General features: G+C 41.9%; 1 protein-coding gene across 2 annotated transcripts in view; it reads left to right on the top strand.

Annotated features, from left to right (window-relative positions):
* Nucleotides 1-21627, top strand: part of SRRM3 (serine/arginine repetitive matrix 3) — a 471986-nt gene that overhangs the window by 320826 nt on the left and 129533 nt on the right. For both annotated transcript variants that reach the window (XM_044286538.1, XM_044286537.1), the window contains exons 4-5: nucleotides 10510-10611; nucleotides 17344-17478. In XM_044286538.1, coding sequence (XP_044142473.1) covers nucleotides 10510-10611; nucleotides 17344-17478 — 237 coding nt within the window. The remainder of the gene's footprint in view (nucleotides 1-10509; nucleotides 10612-17343; nucleotides 17479-21627) is intronic.

Raw genomic sequence — 21627 nt, 5'->3', positions numbered from 1 at the left:
AGACCCGGAAGGGATGACACATTTATATGGGGGGAGCTGTGGATGACACTGTTAAGGGGGTTCTGTTATGTGGGCGGAGCTATGTTATCACATGATATATGCAAAGCTCTGGATGCGTGTTCCCGATGCTGCCATACAATGTACATGGACTAAGCAGGGAGAAACTGAGCGATGTGCTGAGTATATATAGTATATAGACAGTATTTATACTTTGCACTTATGAACCGCAGGGGATCTTTCACATCCATATAACACTATACTTTCTGAGCTCTCATTCTCCCCAGCTCATCCTTTGCCTGCTGCCTAACACTGCTTGCTCACGTCCAGGTACATTAACCCAGCAGCTGTACACTATATTGTCAGATGCCTGGTGAGCACTGAAGTAGAAATCCAGTGCAAAGAGCTGGATGTCAAAGGTTCCCTTCCCCCAGCTATAGCCCACTCCTTGTATCAGCTTCCCCTCCACTCCTCCACTGCTCCATGCACACTGAAATCTGTTTACATACAGAACACAGTGTGATAACATCAAAGCACACTGACAGCAAATAAGGAAATGGTGCAAAAAAGAAAACTTAAAGGGGTATTCTCATCTTAATGATCATTGTTAAATCTGTTAATGATTTAACAGTGATCATTTTTCTAAATATATTTAATTAACAAATTCGCACCCCTTAGAAGTAAATAAACATATACTCACCTGACTGTTGTCTTCCGTCTCCCCTGGGTACGGCCACTGCTCTTCTCAGGAATCGCGGTGGCCGCACGTGCGCAGATGACTTCTTCTTTTCTCCTGGCCGGCGTGCACGCCGAGGCTGCGCATGCGCTATGGTGATTTCTTCCTGGCCAGTATAGTATACTTGCCAGAAAGAAGTCACCAGGGCGCATGTGCGCGTTCAGTACAGTGTGCGGCCCGGCCGGGAGAAGACTTCAATCAAGATGGAGCCCGCCGCCTGCCGAGTGCCGAAACCAGGAAGTGGACAGCGCGCCGGGAGCAGGTAAGTATGAAATAGAGTCTTGAGAATACCTCTTTAAGGTATTTGTAGAATTCATCAACTTTGCATAAGGACAATGTGAGATATGATTGTTAAGATGCTCAAGCAGTGGCTCTGGTTTGTTAAACTAGCGTAATCGTCTGTAGTAGTACTCACTTTCAAAGCGGCAGGCAGGTCTGCAGCGTAACGTCACTCACTCATTCTTGCTCGTGCTCCGCCAGCTTCATTAATGAAGTGGGAGGAGCATGATGGAGTGAGTGACTTTACACTGTCGGCCTGTCCACCGCTTTAATAGTGAGTACTACTACAGACGATTGTGCTAGTTTAACAAACCAGAGCCACTGCTTGAGGATTACATAAATAGACTTTACATATGAAGACTGCTGTGAGCGTGGCCCGGTGTAATGTAATACAATGACTGTACCCGGCCCTGCCGCGAGTGCAACAGCAGTAGCCGGCCTCCAGCCCCTCCTCCCACCCCGCGTGACAAAGGTAAACTGTAACTGATACATTGCAGGCCGTGCTGTGCAGCATAGCGGCCGGCGATGTATCAGTATCAGCAATGTAAAAATTGCACCATTCGTTTTATAAGATGCACTGCCAATTCCCCCCCCCCCCCCCACTTTTGGAGGGAAAAAGTGCATCTTAGAAAGTGAAAAATACGGTATTTGCCGTTCACGGCCGCAGTTATTTGTTCTAAAGCCTTTTTTTGTTGTGTATTAGTGGGGAAAAGGGCTTATTAGCTGTTGTGTGGTGAAGTGAGAAAAGTACAGCCCTTTTTGGTGTGTATTAGTGGAAAAAAAAAAATAATATCCCGTTCACGGCAGCAGTTATATGTTCTAAAGCTTTTTTTTGGCGTGTATTAATGGGGGAAAAGAAAAAGGGCTTATTAGCCGTTGTGTGGTGAAGTAAGAAAATGAAATCTTTTTTTGGTGCGTATTAGTGGCAAAAAACAACAACTTTATTTGCCATTGCACTTATACATTCTAAAGCCTTTTTTTGGGCGTGAATTAGTGGAGAAAAAGGGCTTGTTAGCCGTTGTGTGGTGAGGTCGGAAAATTCGTTGTGTCTTGACCAGCAACACAGCGGTTTTTGAATGGTCGATCTTCAAATTCGTCGCAAGTGACTTAAGACACCCCCAGCCAAGAGTCGGTGTGTTCGTCAGACATAACCATTAGTTCGCATGGCCAGGGAGTAGGCCCTCTGCCCTCACCTGTCCTCAACCAGCCTGTGTCCTTATGTTCCCTCGGGGAGAGAAGTACTATATGCTGTGGGATCAGCTCCACTATACAGCGAGGATGAGCTACTAGAGGACAGTCAGCAGCTATTGCCTAGCCAAGATCTGGAGGAGACATCCGCCGCTTCCTCTGGTAAGCGTGCAAGTAGTCATGAGGAGAGTGGTGTGGGAGCTGGTGTTGCGAGCGGTCAGGCTCCTGGCTCAGAGACCGTTGAGGAGGACATCAGTGACATGCAGACAGTACTCGATGATGATGTAGCTGATCACATTTGGGAGCCGGATGATGAAGGGGCTTCATCACCATCGGGAGAAGAGAGTGGCAGCAAGTCGGTATCATGACCAGGAGTCAGCATGGTGGCAGCAATGGGAGGTCAGGAGCCAAACGCGCTTAGCTTAGACCACCCGCTTCGCAGGAGCCTACCGGCCTGGAAAGTAATGGTGCAGGGGTTCACGGAGGCAGTGGCGGTAGCAGTCAGTCCGTTTGGGGTGAAATCACCTACTCGAGGTGTGGCAGTTTTTTGTTAAGTCAACGGGGGAGGTGAACATGGCCATTAGTCCAATCTGTAGGGAGAAGGTGAAGCATGGCCAGGATGCCAATGTTGGCACCACGGCCCTGCGTTAACATGTGCAGCATCACCATAAAGTGGCCTGGGAGAACCGTGGCTCCAATGTGGTGGTCCAGCCTGCCGCAAAAACCTCTGCATCACCCAGTGGCAATTACCTGATTTCAGACAGTCAAGTCTCTACCACCTCAGCCAAAGGAAGCTGTCTGTCCTTCCCATCATCTGCTGGTCCTGATGCTCCTGCTCCTCCTCCTCCTAGTCAGTCATTCTGTCAGCAATAGATCACCGAAGCAACTGCCAAGAAACAACTGAATGCTTACATTCATACAACGGTGCAGAAGCTGAAAGTGCTCCTGGCCAAGTTGCTGGTGCTGCAGTCCCTCCCTTTCCAAGTGGTGGACTCTGCACCTTTCAGAGAACTGATGGCTTGTGCCGAGCCAAGGTGGAGAGCCCCAAGCCGTCATTTCTTTGCCAAAAAGGCAGTACTACCACTGCACACATATGTAGAATAGAAGGTGGGCTGGTCCTTGAGCCTGTCGGTGTCTGCCAAAGTGCACGGCAGCGCCGACATCTGGAGCTGTAACTATGGTCAAGGACAATATATGTCCTTTACGGCCAACTGGGTAAATGTGGTTCCTGCCCAGCCAAACCAGCAACTTGGCCAGGTGACACTGCTTTCGCGTGCGACAATGTCCGCCTCTGCCTCCTCATCCTTCACCTTGTCCTCAGCCTCCACTGCAGGGACAATTCACAGTGCCACACCAGCATACCACATGTGCAGGGCACAGCAGTGTCACGCTGTTGTGCACCTACTTTGCCTGGGAGAACGGAGTCACACAGGGGAGGAACTGTTCTATGTCCTTCATCAAGAAATCGAATCCTGGCTTTCTCAGCGATAACTCAAAATCTGAATCATGGTGACCGACAACGAAAAGAACATGGTGTTGGTGCTGCGTCAAGGAGGGCTGAGCCCTACATGGCGCATGTGTTCAATCTGGTTGTCAAACGTTTTCTAAAGTCTTCCACCCATCTGCAAGATATTCTAAAAACGGCCAGGAAACGTTGCATGCACTTCAGCCACTTGTGCACTGCCAAGAACACCCTCCTTGAGCTACAGCGGCAGAACGGCGTCCCCCAACATAGGCTGATATGCGACGTTTCCACCCATTGGGACTGTGGTCTCCTAATGCTGCTGCCATCTCCACACTATGTCACCTTGCCACTCTGTGGACTTCTCATGCTGTTCCCACCCTCCCAACTTCATGACTTTGTGACTATTTTGCCTTTTTGGCCTGGTTGACATCATCATTTATTTGACCTTTCTGATCTTTCAGAAGGAAGGAAAAATAAGACACACAATGAATCCTGTCTGTGTAGCAGCTGTAAGGCCTGTATGGTCCCATCAGAATTGGCTTATGATATGGTAGCCAAAAGCAGGAGTGGGTACAAAACACAGAAGACATGCAAATATTCCATTCATCTCTGTTTTGGATCTACTCCTGTTTTTTTTGGGCATTAGCAATACTGATGGATTACTGAATAAGTGCTGACCGAGTGAAGGTGGATGCTCAACAGACAGGATCCGTTTTTTTGGGGGGGGTTATTGTTCTGATGGATCAGAGGAAGGGCAAAATAATCAGTGATAAACTTACTGCTGACACCCTCTACAATTGTATAAGCGTTTAATAGAGCAGGTTCTGTAGACATCTATGTGGAATCGGCTGATGACGGTGTAAAAGAAGTACACTCTTTCACGCTATAGTAGGATCTTGGGCCTCTGCACAGTTCTTTATACCTGACGCTAACATCGACCTGTAAGGCTGAGTTCACACTTGAGTTATTTGGTCTGTTCTGGCCTCGTAACTGTCTAAAGAAGTGAAGTGTGCAGTGATTCTAAGGCTACTTTCATACTCGTGTTTTGGATGGATCCGTCATGGATCTGAAAAAAACTGATCAGTTACAATGATACAACCACATGCATCCGTCATGAACGGATCAGTTTGTATTATCTGTAACATAGCCAAGACGGATCCATCATGAACTCCATTGTGTCAGAGAAAACGGATCCGTCCCAATTGACTTACATTGTGTGCCAGGACCGATCCGTTTGGCTCAGTTTCGTCAAGCGGACAGCAAAACGCTGCAGGCAGCCCTTTGGTGTCCACCTCCAGAGTGGAATGGAGACTGATCGGAGGCAAACTGATGCATTCTGAGCGGATCCTTTTCCATTCAGAATGCAGTAGGGCAAAACTGATCCGTTTTGGACCACTTGTGAGAGCCCATTGCAGATCTCACAAACGGAAAGCCAAAACGTGTGTGAAAGTTTCCTTAGAGCGCCGATTGTCATCTGCGATTTCATACTGACTCACAGTATTGTTTCACTTCCACAGCAGACTCCCTATGCGTGTTGCTGCAAGGCACGGTGTTCTACACCACTATACAGGCTCTCTGCAGCCAGGAAATAGCAGTTTTTTAACGAGATTCTCCACAAATTAATTCGTATCGATGTGAATCTTTTTGGAAAATTTGGTAAACCGACCGAATAGAATTTTTGAGACATTTGGTCATCTCTAATTGTAGTGTATAGCGGACAAGGGCATCACGCAGCACATTCATGCATGTTAGCCATTACTTCTGCTGAGGTACGCAGCCGTTTTTCTTGTTAGTGCTGTACTGTTTCTATGGCAGCATCAACCATCCATTTCAACCCATCATTTTAAAAGGGTTGGTGTTTGATATTAAAAAGAACAGAAAATTACACATTTACCAAAAATTTTGAAAATATATTCTTGAACTGCATTTGAGAAGTCTTTGCTTTACTTCAGCTTTTCTCATGAATAATTTCATTTTATGTTTTGAGAAATGTTATTTTTCTGGTAAGATAAAGGGCATATTCATTTTTTCATTTCACATCTGTGCTCATACAAAATTGAATGTATTAATATTACATAACGTTTGGAAAAAGAGAAATAAGAGAGGGAGGAAGGGAATCGCACATATTCAAATGATTGATTGCCATAGAGCTGAAATGATCTTAATATTAAAGTAATTATATTGGATATCTTCAATTGATATATTTGCAGGAATGGTTACTAATGTTTCTATTCATGTTTGGAGTTCTAAGGGCTATTAGTGATTTCTGCAGTTGGAGATCAGAAAATGCTTATAGCCTTGATTAACCTTTGAGTAGAGACTATTAGGAAAGAGCCTCATGTATAGTACTATATATGAACTTCTAACTACCGTATATATCAGCTTTTTCAGACTCCATATAGAATATATTTGAAAACATGACCAGGGAAAATATGATGCCAACACTAAATGGCAGGACATGGATTGCAGTTCATGTACTCCTATATGTAATTAAGCACATGGAAATCATGATGAAATTTATTCGATCCATAGACATATGTAGTGTATATTCCTTTAGCAATATAAAGAAATGGCAACGTATTAAAGGGGTTGTTCAATGACCTCTCCTCGGGATAGATCATCATCAGTGTGTGTTGTTGGTAGTGATCTGACTCCTGAGACGCCTGCCGATCAATTGTTTGTAGAGGCTGTGTCGCCCCAGTGATTGCCACTGTCTCCTTGCAGCTTACCAAGCACAGCACCATCCATTGGATAACAGTTGTGCTTGGTATTGCAGCTCAGCCCTATTTACTTGAATAGGACTGAGCGGCACATAGACTATGTGATCACTAGACTAGGAAGAGGCCTCTTGCCAAACAGGTGATTGATAGGGGTGGCAGGTGTCGGACCCCCACCAATCAGATACTGGTGACCCATCCTGAATATAGGTCATCAGTATTACACACTTGTAAGACTGTTATAAACTTTTAAGTGTATGGACAGACTTTTCATGTCTGTCAGTCCTCAAAAAGAAGCATATTTAAAAATTAACTGAAAAATGATTTAAACTATCATTTTATGTATCAGGTTTCTGAAATTTTGATCAGTTGCATAACAACTCCAGTAGGAAAATGTGCAACAAAAATGTTCAAAATGTGTATTCTACGGCTAGTGCAGTTTAATCCGATTGAATGAGGGAAGACTGAAGTATCATGCACCATTGCTGCTCCGAAGTAGACAGTGTGAAGGTAGACGACCCTTATGTCAACAATGAAGAGGTTGCAGTGCTCGTACATGCCCCAGGGCCCCATCAAAAAGCTGATCAGTGAGGGTGCAGAGAGCCGGATCCCCACTTATCTGGTATCGATGGCTTGTCTTGAGGATAGTCAGTCAGTTACCTAAACGAGGAAAACCGCTTTGTCTGTACTGTGTGCTTCTACTGTTTCTAGCTTTTCTCCTGTAGTGTCCCAAATAAATGAATCTTGGTATTACTGTTCCATTGCTGACAATATAACAGAGCACAAGACCATTCTTGTATAACACTTGTCAGGCCTTGAAAACAACACAGCGTGAATAGGAGGATATTGGAGCTATTATTTCTTTTAGTGTGTTTTTCACTCGAGATTGATTTCTATTATTGGCAACAAGAAAGGCTTATTAAAAGCAAGTATCATTAAAATGTTTCAAGAAAACATAGTGGCCTGACCTCGTCATGTCCAAACTATTACGTTAATGTTTTTGGAGATATTGACAACTACCGTATTTTTCGCCCTATAAGACGCACCTAGGTTTTAGAGGAGGACAATAAGAAAAATAAATAAATTCATTAGACCTCAGATCAGCAATCAGACCCTCAAATTGAATCAGACCTCAGCTCACAGCCCCAATCAGATCTTCAATGTTAATAAGACCTCAGATCAGAGCCTATAATAAAGAAGACCCCCACTCAGACCTCAGATGAGACCCCCATGCCTCATATCAGTCCTCCATGCCTCATATCAGCCCCCAGCCATATGTAATCATCCCCAGTCATATAATCAGCCCTCAGTCATATAATCAGCCCCCAGTCATATGTAATCAGCCCCCAGTCATATAAATAATCAGCCCCCAGCCATTATTCAGCAGCCCCCAGCCGCAGATCACAAAATAAATAAACCACTTACCTCTCCTGCTCCTGGACACCACCGCTCCTCTCCTCCAGTGTGACCCTTTTCTTCTTGCTGTCGGCTGTGCTGTGAACTGGCGCGCACAGCATGAGGTCACAGAGCGCCCTCGCGCTGTGCCCAGCCACTGCACAGCCGACAGGCGAGGCTGTACTCACAGCTTCCTGGTCCTCCGGTACTAATGAGCACTTCCATAATGGAAGCGCTCATTAGTATTTGCCCCATAAGACGCAGAGGCATTTTCTCCCCAGTTTGGGGGGGGGGGGGGAGTGCATCTTATGGGGCGAAAAATACGGTAAATATAAAACCTGAAAGTCACATTGAAGAAGTCAGATTTACTAGAGTGTTGTTCTCTATCCATGTATGACCCTGCGCTTTTTTAACAGGGATAGTTATATGGCTGGGGCAACTCCCTAGGAAGTCAGTGGCTGCCATATAGACACTCGACCCCAACACACACTAGGGTCAGTTTTATTGAAAGCCATTTTCCTTATTTGTATATTTTTGGAGTGCGGGAGGAAACCCACACAACATTAGTATTACCTAGAATAAGAATGGATGTGTTGGTATGTGTTCAGAATGGTATTGCTAGAATGGTATTGCTTCTGGCGGGAGGTAGGGTTGCTGGTGCATATTGATTTATTTCCTTCCTCCGGCTTGGTTTGGTGTGGGCAGGAAGATATTGGGAGGAGTTGACCATCGGTGGAAAGACGAAGCAGGGGAGGAGTTAACAGTGCTGGGTACATCAAAGTTTTGCACCTTGCAAAATAGACATTGACTAAGATGCTGCTTTTAGTGCTCACATTTGAAGGGGTCCAGTGTGTAAGTGGCTGCTTTCTTGTATTTTTGGGACTGTGGTGACCAGAGACATATTGGCAATGTTGACCCATTGTTTTTACACCGGTGTCCAACCTCACTTAAGACATTGGGGCTGTGGCATTATAATGATAATGACAGCTCAGCAGGGTCTCTACAATATAGTTTAGGCCACCAGCCCTGCTGCACTGTAATGCAGAAGTCACAATGCGTTTTGTTAGGCTGGCCCATTAAGGCTGAGACATAGCACTGTACATATTATATACCCTCACCATCTCTTGCCAGAAGCACCACATGGACTTTTTCGCAGATGTTTTCAGTACCTGGCCCTGTCAATCAAAGTGAAGAGGGCGCGGCAGTTGCTGAGAGAGCTGAGCCTCTAAGAGTCAAGTCAACACCCCTGTTTCCTCTAGGGCCAACCTGAGGCTCCCCAGATGTTGCAAAACTATAACTCCCAGCATGCCCAGGCCCATCAGCCTACAGCAGGGCATGGTGGGATTTGTAGTTTTACAGCAGCTGGAGAGCCGCAGGTTGTCCATCCCGACCCTAGACTTTCATTTGCATATATATTAAAACTTTATTTTTCTCAGCAATTCAGGCATATATAAACATGGGACCAAAACAGATGTCTTCAGCTACCAAGCACACATGCAACAGGTCAGCCAGTTTCATAGGAACAAATCTGCTGACAAGTGCTCTTTAGCACCCACAAAAATTGCATATTAACCTAGGTTTGCTATTGTTGTGAGCTACTAACCACACATAGTTTATAAACTGTCTTTTCCGTCCACACAGACTGTTTCATTTTTGTCATGACGTAAGAACATTATAGAATAATATATTGATTCTATAGAAATAAAGGTATTAAAAATCAAATAAAAAGACACAATTGTGCTGATATGTAACTTATGTTTCCACTGAGCATGCCTTACTGGTGTACAAAGCTAGAATAGATTAGAAGTAAATGTATGCATAGATTCCTATGATGTCGATATTGTTGTACTGCTAGCATGATGCACCTTGAAATATGACATAACACCTATTTACGCAGTATAGCGTTCACCAGAGGACCATGGTTTAGTGAACACAGTGAAAACATCCCGCAGAGTAGATGGAAGTCAAGTATTGTATATGGAATCAGGATGTATGAAGTGTCAGTAATAAAATAAAGTGTTAAATGTGGAAGACTTTAAAGTGGTTGCTCATCATTTTCGATTTTTTTAATAAAAAAAAGGCAGCCAATGGTTAAAAATGATGCAATTCCTTACCAATTCCCAACCGTTTTATTATTTTACACTATGATGAGTTATTTTTAATGTAAATGGCCTGACAGCCCCTTTAATCAAAGTTTGAATTAATATTTCAAAACAATTCCATGTAAAAGATTTGACCCTTCAATGCCGTGTTTTCATGGCGGTCATTAATGGGCTTTATTCTAAGCAGACGTCTTTTTACAGCAGCCTTATGTGAGAGCCGGGCTACTGCTCTAACGGCCTGGATCTGCAGAAGTGCCAATTCACGCCATTTAAACCCTTAAATGCTACAGTCAGTAAGTTTTAGAGAGAGTAAAATTATCATGTTATTAATGAGAGAGTCAAAATTACAACGTAAAAACGCAACTGCAGTGTAGCTGTTTTTCAATTTCTACCCATAAAGAGGTAATGTAAGTTAATCAATGATTAAATGACAACATGACAACTTGTTCTGCAAAAAAACATACCCTCATACAGCAACATCGACGGAAAAACTAAAAAAATTATAGCTCTTGGAATGCGACAACCAAAAAAATGAAAAATAAATTGCTTGGTCACTAAGGCCTCAAATGCATACTAGGTGGTTAATATAGAACTGCAAACTATAATAAAAATCATTTCTTCTTGTTCTAGGTATTCAGAGGAGGAAATACGCCAGAAAGTAGGTACCTTTCGGCAAATGCTCATGGAAAAAGAAGGCGTGCTGACAAGAGAAGATCAACATGGTCGTCAGATGTAAGCAACAACATATTCCTAGATTATAAGTGCCTTCAAAATTAAAAGAACAAATAGAAAAAATATATATATTTATGACATTTTAATTTTTAAACATTTGTTTGTAATGATGTTATCAGAATATTGTTTCTCCATGGTCTGAGAATGGGCAGATGTCCTGCTTTTTTCTGTACAATATCTACCCTTGTATGACCCTGCTGGTGTTACGTAGCTAACTTTAAGGGAATCTTAATTTATAAATATAAAATTATGAATTATAATACCCAAAGATAAAGGTACACACAGACATTGTGTTGTAGAAGTCCACGAAGTAGACTGTTAGAACATACAGACACAACATCCTTGGTGCCATAAGTTACTCCCAACCTACTGGTGAAGCAAATGTGTATATTACATATGCTAATCTTGACCCTGAACAAGTAGAGGACTTTTGTTCTACTCTTTAGTGACTCTTGCTATAGCAACTTTTATACAATACTGTAGTTCAACTCTATTAAATCCCCTATTTTTTTTAGTCTAGATGTTTAAGTGTATATTGAAGTGGTGTTTGGTGTGTAGAAACCATTGACCATATAGTAAATGTAAAGTTGGCCTTACATATAAGATCAATATTGGCAGGAATGAAGCCAGTCAGTTGTCATCAACATCTTCATGTGAACTAAACTGGCTTATCAGAGAATTGCTTAAATATAAAACAGCAGAGTGGGTTTTTGAAAAGTGGCAAATGATCGGCAACGTTCAGCCTATTATTCCATACACTTGCATTTTCAGTGACAGTGGTAAAAAAATCCAACTTGATAACATTTTGGTAGACAAGAGGCTGCTGTTGTCCATCGCAATTGATTGCTTATAATTTCTAAACAATCATTGGCCAAAATGGTCAAAGTCACTCATTTCAACAACATTTACCTTATGTATATGGGCAGCTTAACCTGTTGTCATACTGTAGTTCCTATTGGCTTGAGTAGCCATGTTTTCATATGCGTTTCCTTACAAATTTTGGTTGTAAAACAGTTTCAAAAAGGTAATTTGGAGTCTTCCTTTTGAAAGAGCCTTGTGGAAAAGTTTCTATTTTATGTGATATACATAAGTAGTCTGACATTTCATCATGCATATGTGATTACAGTTATTTTTGAGAAGATTAGCCATGTTCAACAATGAATTGCTTTACTGTTTCCCCCCTTTTCTTTCTGAATGGATAAATTTTGGGTTGTTAGTTTGAGGTCTTAAAGGCCCTTCCCTTACATTGATGTATTTGTTAATTACAAGCTACACAACCTACTGACTGTTCCAGAACAAATTTAGCCACAAAAGCTTTCAAATAAAATCAAGTGGTTGGAATCACAAGCTTTATTTCACATAGCTGAAGGCTATTTTACTGAAATGTTCCATTATACCTTTTCCACAATGCTTATTTTACTTTTTTACAATGGCATTGAAATTGCAAAATCCACTTAGCCGTGCATTTGCTGGTCGAACATTACATTTCTGGTTATTTTGAGAAACATTTTGTTTTCCTGCATTTATATACAACCTGTATCTGGCCGACCATGCTGAAATTTTTGTTTTAGAAGAAACCAAAATCATAAGCACAAGTAGTATATCTGTAGATGTTTTATTGTCATCAACATCATATATTGTTCCAAAGTCCTTTTTCAAATTATAGAAGTGCTGTTTCCCGCAGTAGGAAGAGGTAGGTCGGTCTTGAAGAACTATCAGTTCCAGTCATCAGATCTCTTACCAATAGCCAGTTTATGACAAATCTAATTGAAAAGCCATAAATAATTCCATGGGGAAAAATACAAAAAGTACAAAACAGGAACATAAAAAGGAAATTCCTTGTCATTACAAAACAAATAACCCATAAATGGGAAGTATTAAAAAAACTACCTTAATCTAAGATTCTTATTAAAAGGTAAAGATTTCATGAAATTGGTTCTGTCATCTTAATATGCTGACGTTCTGCATTATGATTGGCAGGGCCAGGCAGTTGAAATATCATCATGCCTGGTTCTGTCAAGAGAGAAGGCGAGGCAGTTGCACAGAGAGCAGAGCCTCAAGGTCTAACGCCAATGCCCCTGTTGCTCTTAGAGACTCAATTGCTTATTAGAAAACATAATTTGTCTCAGCAATGTGTTGCCACAGGAACTTGTGACCAACACAGATGCCTTCAGGTGCCAAGCGCACATTTAACAGGTCAGCCAGTTTCATAGGTACAAATCTGCTGACAGATGACCTATAGGGTGCATTCACACAACCATATGTGTTGCTGATCCGCAAAACACAGATACCGGCCGTGTGCATGCCGCATTTTGTGGAACACACACATTGACAGCCCTATGATGGAAAAGCCTATTCTTGGCGGACAAGAATAGGACATGCTCTATCTTTTTTGCGGGGCTGCCGAACGGAAGTATGGAAGTGGACAGCACACAGTGAATGGGTCCGCATCCATTCCGCAAAATTGTTGAACGGATGTGAAGTTGTGAACACATAAATTCGGTTGTGTGAATGCACATTTAAGGGTATTAAGCATGCAGCCGGTATTCTTTTCTGATTGTATGCTATGGAAATTTTTCTCTCTTAGCATATGAATGATATTACTATACATTATTAAGTATACCATATTCTTTGTGAGAAGGAATTATATACAGTAATCAGCTGGGAAGCATTGATGAAAACTTGGGAGGGTTAGCAAGTGACTATTCTTATATGTACACCATCCCTAATGCAGTCTTATTTACTTTCTTATTACTGTATACGTGTATTTTGTGAATTATGAAACATGAGGGGAGATTTTCTAAGCTAAATGTACCCATACTGGCTCAATTTGCACCAAAATATTGTACCAAATTTATTATGTGTGTTAGACACTTTTGTGGCTCACTAGACCAAAGGGTTTGACCCAGTAGGAAGGGGCATGATTTAAAATGTTGACACAAAAATGGTTTACAGTAAACCAACAAACAGGTAGTGTAAAGTGTCTAACAAGTCTAGCAATATTCAGAAAATTAAACATACAACATGAGCCACCCTCATACAAAATGTTATGGAGTCTAAATTTTAGGCAATCATTGTATTTTTACATTACTTGGTAAGTAAAGGATAATGTCAAGTCATATTTTGAATTGTGCAATGTACAGACTTAAAGGGAACCTGTCACTGGGATTTTGTGTACAGAGCTGAGGACATGGGCTGCTAGATGGCCTCTAGCACATCCGTAATATCCAGTCCCCATAGCTCTGTGGGCTTTTATTGTGTAAAAAAAACGATTTTATATATATATATATATATATATATATATATATATGTAAATGAGGCAAGTAAGAAGCCCAAGGAGCTGTTACTAACATTTCCTGCGCCCAGCCACGCCCACTGTGAAGGAGCCCAGCACCGCCCTGCATCCTCCGAATCTCCTCCTTGCTCCCCGACGTCACAAAGCTAGAGCGCCGTAATCTCGCAATGCACGAGCTAGCGCATGCGCAGTGTCGTCATAGTGTTCCTTCCCTGTGCTGGCATCAGCCTCAGGGAACGAACTGCACATGCACTAGCTCGAGCATCGCAAGATTACAGCGCTCTAACTTTCTGACGTCGGGGAGCAAGGAGGAGATTCGGAGGATGCGGGGCGGTGCTGGGCTCCTTCGCAGTAGGCGTGACTGGGCTCAGAGTCAGAGAAAGCTGGACTCATCTCAGGTTAATTTACATATATATATATATATATATAATTGTTTTTTTGACACAATAAAAGCACACAGAGCTATGGGGACTGGGTATTGCGGATGTGCTAGCGACCATCTAGCAACCCATGTCCTCAGCTCTATACACAAAATCCAGGTGACAGATTCCCTTTAATCTTCCAGTGCCCCCAATCACCTCAAACATGTCATAAGAAGATTTCCACATAATAACACAATAACATCTTTATAAATCCTACTTCTAAGTCAGTCTGTTTGCAGGAAGATTACACTTTGCAGGTGATCTGTTCAAGGATGTCTTATTAGTTTCTACAAAAAGGGAAATTAATATTAATCTACTGAATAGCTGAGTAAAACCTCTTATTAGCAAGATTATAAGACTATTGTATGTAGGCTTAGAGCCTGCATGAATGATCCCTTGTGTTAGTGTATATTGCGGTGCAGTAACATATTTTCTCTAGAATGTCTGGGTTGCTTGGTAGGTAACACCTTTCTAAACTGCAGTGAGTGGTGTCAAATATCCAGACAATTGGCCTGGAGTTTACTGGCATCTTAAATGTTTCTTCTTCTTAGTTATTTAAAAAAATATTTAGTTAGCTGTTAGTAAATGTGTGTTTAACTTCTTAAGGACGAGGTTTTGTTGGACTTTAAAGGTACCCTGTCAGGTGATTTCTGCTGCCCTATTAAAGGTCAGGATATAATAGAGGAGAGAAGTGGAGATGTATAATGTATACCGTAGGTTTATATGATTTGGAGCAATATGTCTCAGTAAAAAGCAGGGTCAATCCTGACAGGACTCCTAGGAAAGACACTGAGAGTCCCACACAGGATGATTGACAGACTTCTGTGTACACACTGATACATTCAAAGCTGTCAATCATCCTATGTGGGTGGAGTAAGCAGGACTCTCACCGTCTCTCTTTCGAGTCCTGTCAGGATTTACTCTGCTTTTGTACTCATAAACCCTTCTCCAAATCATATAAATGTATGCATCTGAGAGTTCAGCGTCTCTCCCTCTGTCATTTGGATAAGTCATCAATATTAGATTGGTGGGGGTCTGGCTCATGACACCCCTGTCAATCAGCTGTTTGAAGTTTCTGTTGATCTTGGGTGAACTCAGCATCGTCCTTATTGTATACTTTGGTTTATACAGCAGAATGGTGTGCTTTTAGTAGTGGCAGTGAAGGGTGTTTCAGCTCTTCATGGGCCATCAATTTTCAAAGTCTAAAGGGGGAGACTTATCAAACTGGTGTAAAGTAGAGCTGGCTTAGTTGCCCATAGCAACCAATCAGATTCCACCTTTCATTTTCCAAAGGAGCTTTCAAAAATGAAAGGTGGAATCTGATTGGTTGATATGGGCAACTAAGCCAGTTCTACTTTACACCAGTTTGATAAATGACCCCAAAAGTTTCTATAAAAGGGTTATCCAGGATTTTACAAATGATGGTCTATGGTGAGCATATGCTATCAATATTTCATCTAGAGTGCCTAACAATATGCACCCACTGATCTGCTGAACAGTAGCTCTTGTACTGAAGTTGACATTGGAACTAAACAGGTCCTCGCTGCATTTATTTTCCAGCCGGGTTGCGGACAGATCTGTGCTCTACCCCATTACAGGAACAGTCTGCCGGATCTCATACCACTAGTGTGAAAGTAGCCTAAATTGCTTTTGTATTCTGTTGCTGCCCCAACAAAGTTAATAAAAGTTTAGAAACTGAAATGTACCCACAATGGTGTCACTCAAAATAATATTAGTTTCACGAATTGAAAAGTTAAAGGGGTTGTCCCATGAAAAATATTCTACAGCACCTCCATCTGAATACTTTTGTAATTGCATGTAATAAAAAATTTAGCATAGACACTGAGTTATTCAATAAAATATATGCTGTTTGTTTTTTTCTTATTTCTTTGACCTGCTCAATGAGAAGGCCGCACATTTTCATTGTTCAGCTGCCCCCTGCCCCCTGAGCTGTGATAGGGAGAGCATGGACACGCCCCCTTAGCTGTGATAGGGAGAGCATGGACACGCCCCCTTTAGCTGCAGCAGAAAAGACACTCCCCTTGAACTTCCAGCTTGATATACATCTAGAAGAATCTGGATCCATGTGAGGTGCAGGGCTGGTTGTAGCTTTGTTAGAAGGAGGTTGCCATGTACTATGTGATGTCTAATTTTCTTTTATTACATTAGTCATGAGATAACCCCTTTAAGGCCTTTAGAATGCCGCAACAAAAAATTGTGCTTTTTTTATGCGTTAGTAGCAAAACATAGAACAAACAGATTTGGTATTGCTGTAACTGAACCATAAAATGAACACCAAAGTAACATGTTACTTATGCTGCACAATGAACAGCACAAAACTTAAAATACAAAATCAATGGCAGAATTTCAGTTTTTTTTTTCTATTCCCTGCTGAAAATATTAAAGGGAACCTGTCACCAAAACGGCCATATTGAGCTAATCATATGTGCATTCTGGTCACACTGCCTCCTAAGCTGGTTTTCTTGAAGTTCATAATCAGTGGATTTTGTGAAAAAAAACTATTTTAAAAATGTACTTGACATCATGAATATTGTCTTAGCGGAGTCAATGGGACGTGTCCATTGCTGAATTGTCACTGAATGCTGCCAACAATCCTGCTTGCCTTGCTGGTGTAGCCTGCCCCTTCTATCCTACACGCCAGTGCCTGGACAGAAGCACTCCTTCAGTGGCTATAATCCAAGCATGTGCAGTTAGCGCTTGAAGCCGATCAGTAGCGTTTTTTGTCTGACCGATTCCTGGCATATTTGCTGGGTAGCCGGATCTCTGCCGAACCCCCTTAAAGTCAATAGGCAGGCAGTATGAGGCAATACAAGATGCGGAAAACTCCAGTAGGCCTTTCCAACATAGAGGACAACTGCAGATGTGAAACTAAGTCTTCAATATCAGGACCCTGGACAACTCTTTTTTGGTTGCTTATTATTTTATGTATGTATAAAATCTATATTTTTTTAAATTTTTAAACAAAAGTGTTTCTATTTCTTGTCCTTTTACCAGAATAATTGAAAACCATTATGTGGTTCCTGGTGAAGAAAGTGTCACAGAGTACTCAATGTATGGCGAAGGTTATACTCTGGAATGTGATTGCCACAGTGATTGGTATCAAGATGACAGTGGCCACAGGGATTACAGGTAATGGCCATTTAGACACAATTAGTATTTAATCTAATTTATGAGATTGTTAATTTACTAAGAATACAGTATGTAGTAATTTCATAATCCCTGCAGGAATGCCATATGGTGGTTATTAGAACTCCATACTGCAATAGACCTTTCTAATCAAAAACAACCTTTAATCCACTTGTGTCCCATAAAATATTATTAGATTTAGTATTACTCTTTATAATAGTATTCTTAAAGGGAACTATCTATATTCCCTGATCTATTGTGTTAAATAGGTCCTATCAGTTTTGAGAAAAGCAAACCAAAACTAAATAGTGGATAGTCCAGCTTATTTTAAGATCCTAAAATTCCCAATTTTCTAAAGATATCCAGAGAGCTTCTCTCTGGTTTTCTTTAGAACGAATGAATCTCAGATGAGCAGCAGACTGAATTCACACTGTGCAAGACTCTTAAAGTGACTCTCTGTTTCAAGAACAAATATTCACATTAGCTGGGGAACGGACAAAGCACTTACCTGGTCACCTACTTTTCATCTTTTCAGTTTCAGATCCACCAATTCCCAGGCTCCTCTTCTGTCATCCAAAGATAGCCGCACTTGTTCTCACACTACCTGATGAAAACTGTACATTTGCTAGTCCAAGAAACCTTGTGCTTGGCCAGTCCTCCTCAGTACTGCCCACATTTCCAGTGCTGGCCAACGCGAGGGCAACAGGAAGTGTTGTGGACTATTAAATGCACATTAGTTATTTAGCAGGCTGAGAAATGGTGCAGCCATCTTGGATGACAGAAAAGGAGTCTAGGAACTGGTGGATCTGCATCTGTACAGAAGAAACCTCAGTCCAGCACTGGCTATATGGTAGAGATTTAACAATATATTTTGCTAGTTGTGTGGTGTAAATACATTATGAAATTTGCTGTTGAGAATAAGCGCCATATTGATGAAGCACCAGTTCCAATTTACTAAAATAGATGTCAGATAAAGTGGGTGAGGCAACTTTTTATTATAATTTTTTTATTAAAATGTCTTCCTATAAATAATTTTTAAAAAAACATAAATTTATCAGAAATCTGAGGCACTGCACTTTACATTCTGTGTTGCCTGGAAGTGTTTGGCAAACTGGGTGTGGTGGGGCCCATAGTAAATTTTGCTATAACGCCTTATGAGATTTGTGCACACCTCTGGATTAAGTATTAAACGTGTAACATAAAAAGAAAAAAAGGCTAGTTTCACGCGAGCGAATGTCATGCTCCGGACTCACAGCGCAGCACCCATCCTGATATAATGCTACCATATGTGACACCGGCAGTGCTGGAAGTTCAGGACAGGTGCTTGCTCGTGTGAAACCAGCCAAAGTCATTAAAGAGGTTGTCCAGGATTAGAAAAGCATGGTTACTTTCTTCTAATAACAGCATCAGACCTGACCACTGGTTGTGCGTGGTATTGCTACTCACCTCCATTCACTTTAATAGAATTGAGCTGCAATATCACACACAACTCATAGGCATGTGTGGTGCTGTTTTTGGAAGAAAGCAGCTAGTTCTGGACACTGGTAGAGCTTTTTTAAAAATAAAAAATGACTATTTGAGCGCTACATAGTATTACAGTAAAAATCATTGCAACAAAACTGCATTATTACGAGCAATAACAGAGTAGCAATCAGTGAACTATACCAATACTGAGCAAAACAAAGTTCATGGTGTGTTGTACCAATTGCATCCACGTGATAACACTTATGGCAGAAAGCTATACTGCAGATATTACAACAAAACAGTATTAGGCCTCATGTACACGACCGTAGTTTTGGTCCTTGGTCCTTCAATGGGTCTGCAAAAGATGCGGACAGAAAAAAAAAAGAAAACTAGAAAGCTCCTCAATATATGCTATTGTGATTGACCAGGAAAGTAAACAAAATGTACTCTGGTGAGATGGACTCCAGGGTAAGGTATACATTGGACACTATATCACTATATTGATGATCCTATCTCCACATCAGCCACTCACTTTCTTTCTTTAACCTCCTCTCTTGGCCTATCACAACTTACTGCTTCTGCCACGCATGAACAGGGCAATATACTTGATCTAGTCTTCTTCCGTCATTGCTCAGTCTCAAACTTTAGTAACTTATCCTTTCCACTTTTTGACCACAATCTTCTTTCATTTATCATTAAGACCTCTCACTTTTCTCATGGCAATCCTACTTTTCAAACCTACAGAAACCTACATACCAATAACTGCTGCTAGCATTACAACCAGACCCTCAAAACCACCCTAGAGGAAGTTGCTCCAATATCAATCCGTCCCTCTCGACGTAGAACACGGCAACCCTGGCACACACCTGAAACACGTTTTCTACAGCGCTGCTCCAGATGTGCAGAACACTTATGGAGAATATTGTGAATATCAGCAGACTTCCTCCATTATAAATGTATGCTCAAAATATATAATTCGGCTCTCAACATTGCCAAACAAAAGTACTTCACCTCTCTCATCTCCTCACTCTCAAATAACCCAAACGACTTTTTGACACTTTTCGTTCCCTTCTAAGCCCTAAAGTTCTAGAACCTGTCACTGACCTCTGCGCTGATGGCATGGCCACTTACTTCACAGACAAGATTGGCAGTATCCAGCAGGAAATAATTTCCCAGCCCCCAAATAATTTCAATCCTCCTCCCTCCAATTCCACCACATGCTCTCTCTGCTCTTTTGAGCCTATAACAGAGGAAGAAGTCTCCAGGCTTCTCTCTTCTTCTCTACCCACCATCTATAGCAGTGATCCTATTCCATCACACCTCCTCCAGTCCCTCTCACCAGCTGTCATCACTCACCTAACCACAATTTTTAACCTCTCTCTCTCTCCTGGTATCTTTCCCTCCTCTTTCAAACACTCTATTATCACCCCACTACTAAAGAAACCATCTCTTGACCCGACCTGTGCTGCTAACTACAGACCTGTTTCTAACCTCCCTTTCATCTCTAAACTCCTTTAACGTCTTGTCTACTCTCGCTTAATAAGCTATCTCTCTGCAAACTCTCTTCTTGAGACCCCTTACAATCTGCCTTTCGCCCTCTTCACTCTACAGAAACTGCCCTTACTAAAGTGTCTAATGATCTCCTAACAGCAAAAATAAATGGTGATTATTCGCTATTGATTCTGCTGGATCTCTCTGCAGCGTTTGATACTGTAGACCATAAACTCCTCCTCACCATGCTCCACTCAATTGTCCTTAAGCACACTGCTCTCTCTTGGTTCTCTTCCTATCTCTTTGGTTGCTCCTTTAGTGTATCATTCGCTGGCTCTTCTTCTTCTCCTCTTCCTCTTCATTTTGGCGTTCCTCAGGGCTCAGTACTAGGTCCTGTACTCTTCTCCCTCTATACAGCCCCCATCGGACAGACTATCAGTAGATTTGGCTTTCGATACCATCTCTATGCTGATGACACCCAACTATACACTTCATCCCCTGACATCACTTCTGCTTTACTCCAAAACACCAGTAATTGTCTGGCAGCTGTCTCTAACATCATGTCCTCTCTGTAGCTAAAACTGAACCTCTTAAAAACTGAACTTCTTGTCTTTCCCCCATCTACTAACTCACCTAAACTTGATATTTCAATTTCGGTATGCAGCACTAAATCCTGTGCAAGATGCCCGCTGTCTTGGGGCCACATTTGACCTCAATCTCTCCGTTGTTCCCCATATTCAATCACTTACATGGTCTTGTCGTCTGCACCTAAAGAATATTGCCAGAATCCGCTCTTTTCTTATGGTGGAAACGGCAAAAACTTGTTGCCTTGAATTATTCTCGTCTTGACTACTGCAACGCATTACTAATCGGTCTCCCTCTCACTAAACTCTCCCCCCTTCAGTCTGTCCTAAATGCTGCAGCCAGGCTCATCTATCCATCCAACTGCTACACTGATGCTACTAGTCTGTGCCAGTCACTTCACTGGTTGCCCATCCACCACAGAATACAGCTCAAACTTCTCACCCTTACCCACAAAACTCTCCACAGTGCTGCACCGCCATACATCTCCTCCCTCATCTCCATCTACCACCCTACTCGTGCTCTCCATTCTGTTAGCGACCTAGGATTAATAACCTCCATAATTCATACCTCTCACTCCTGTCTTAAAGATTTTTCTCGAGCTGCACCTACTCT

The sequence above is a fragment of the Bufo gargarizans genome, chromosome 3 (genome assembly GCF_014858855.1).
Source record: "Bufo gargarizans isolate SCDJY-AF-19 chromosome 3, ASM1485885v1, whole genome shotgun sequence".
NCBI lineage: Eukaryota > Metazoa > Chordata > Amphibia > Anura > Bufonidae > Bufo > Bufo gargarizans.
The sequence above is the reverse complement of the archived record's forward strand: the minus strand, read 5'-3'. Positions and strand labels throughout refer to the sequence as shown.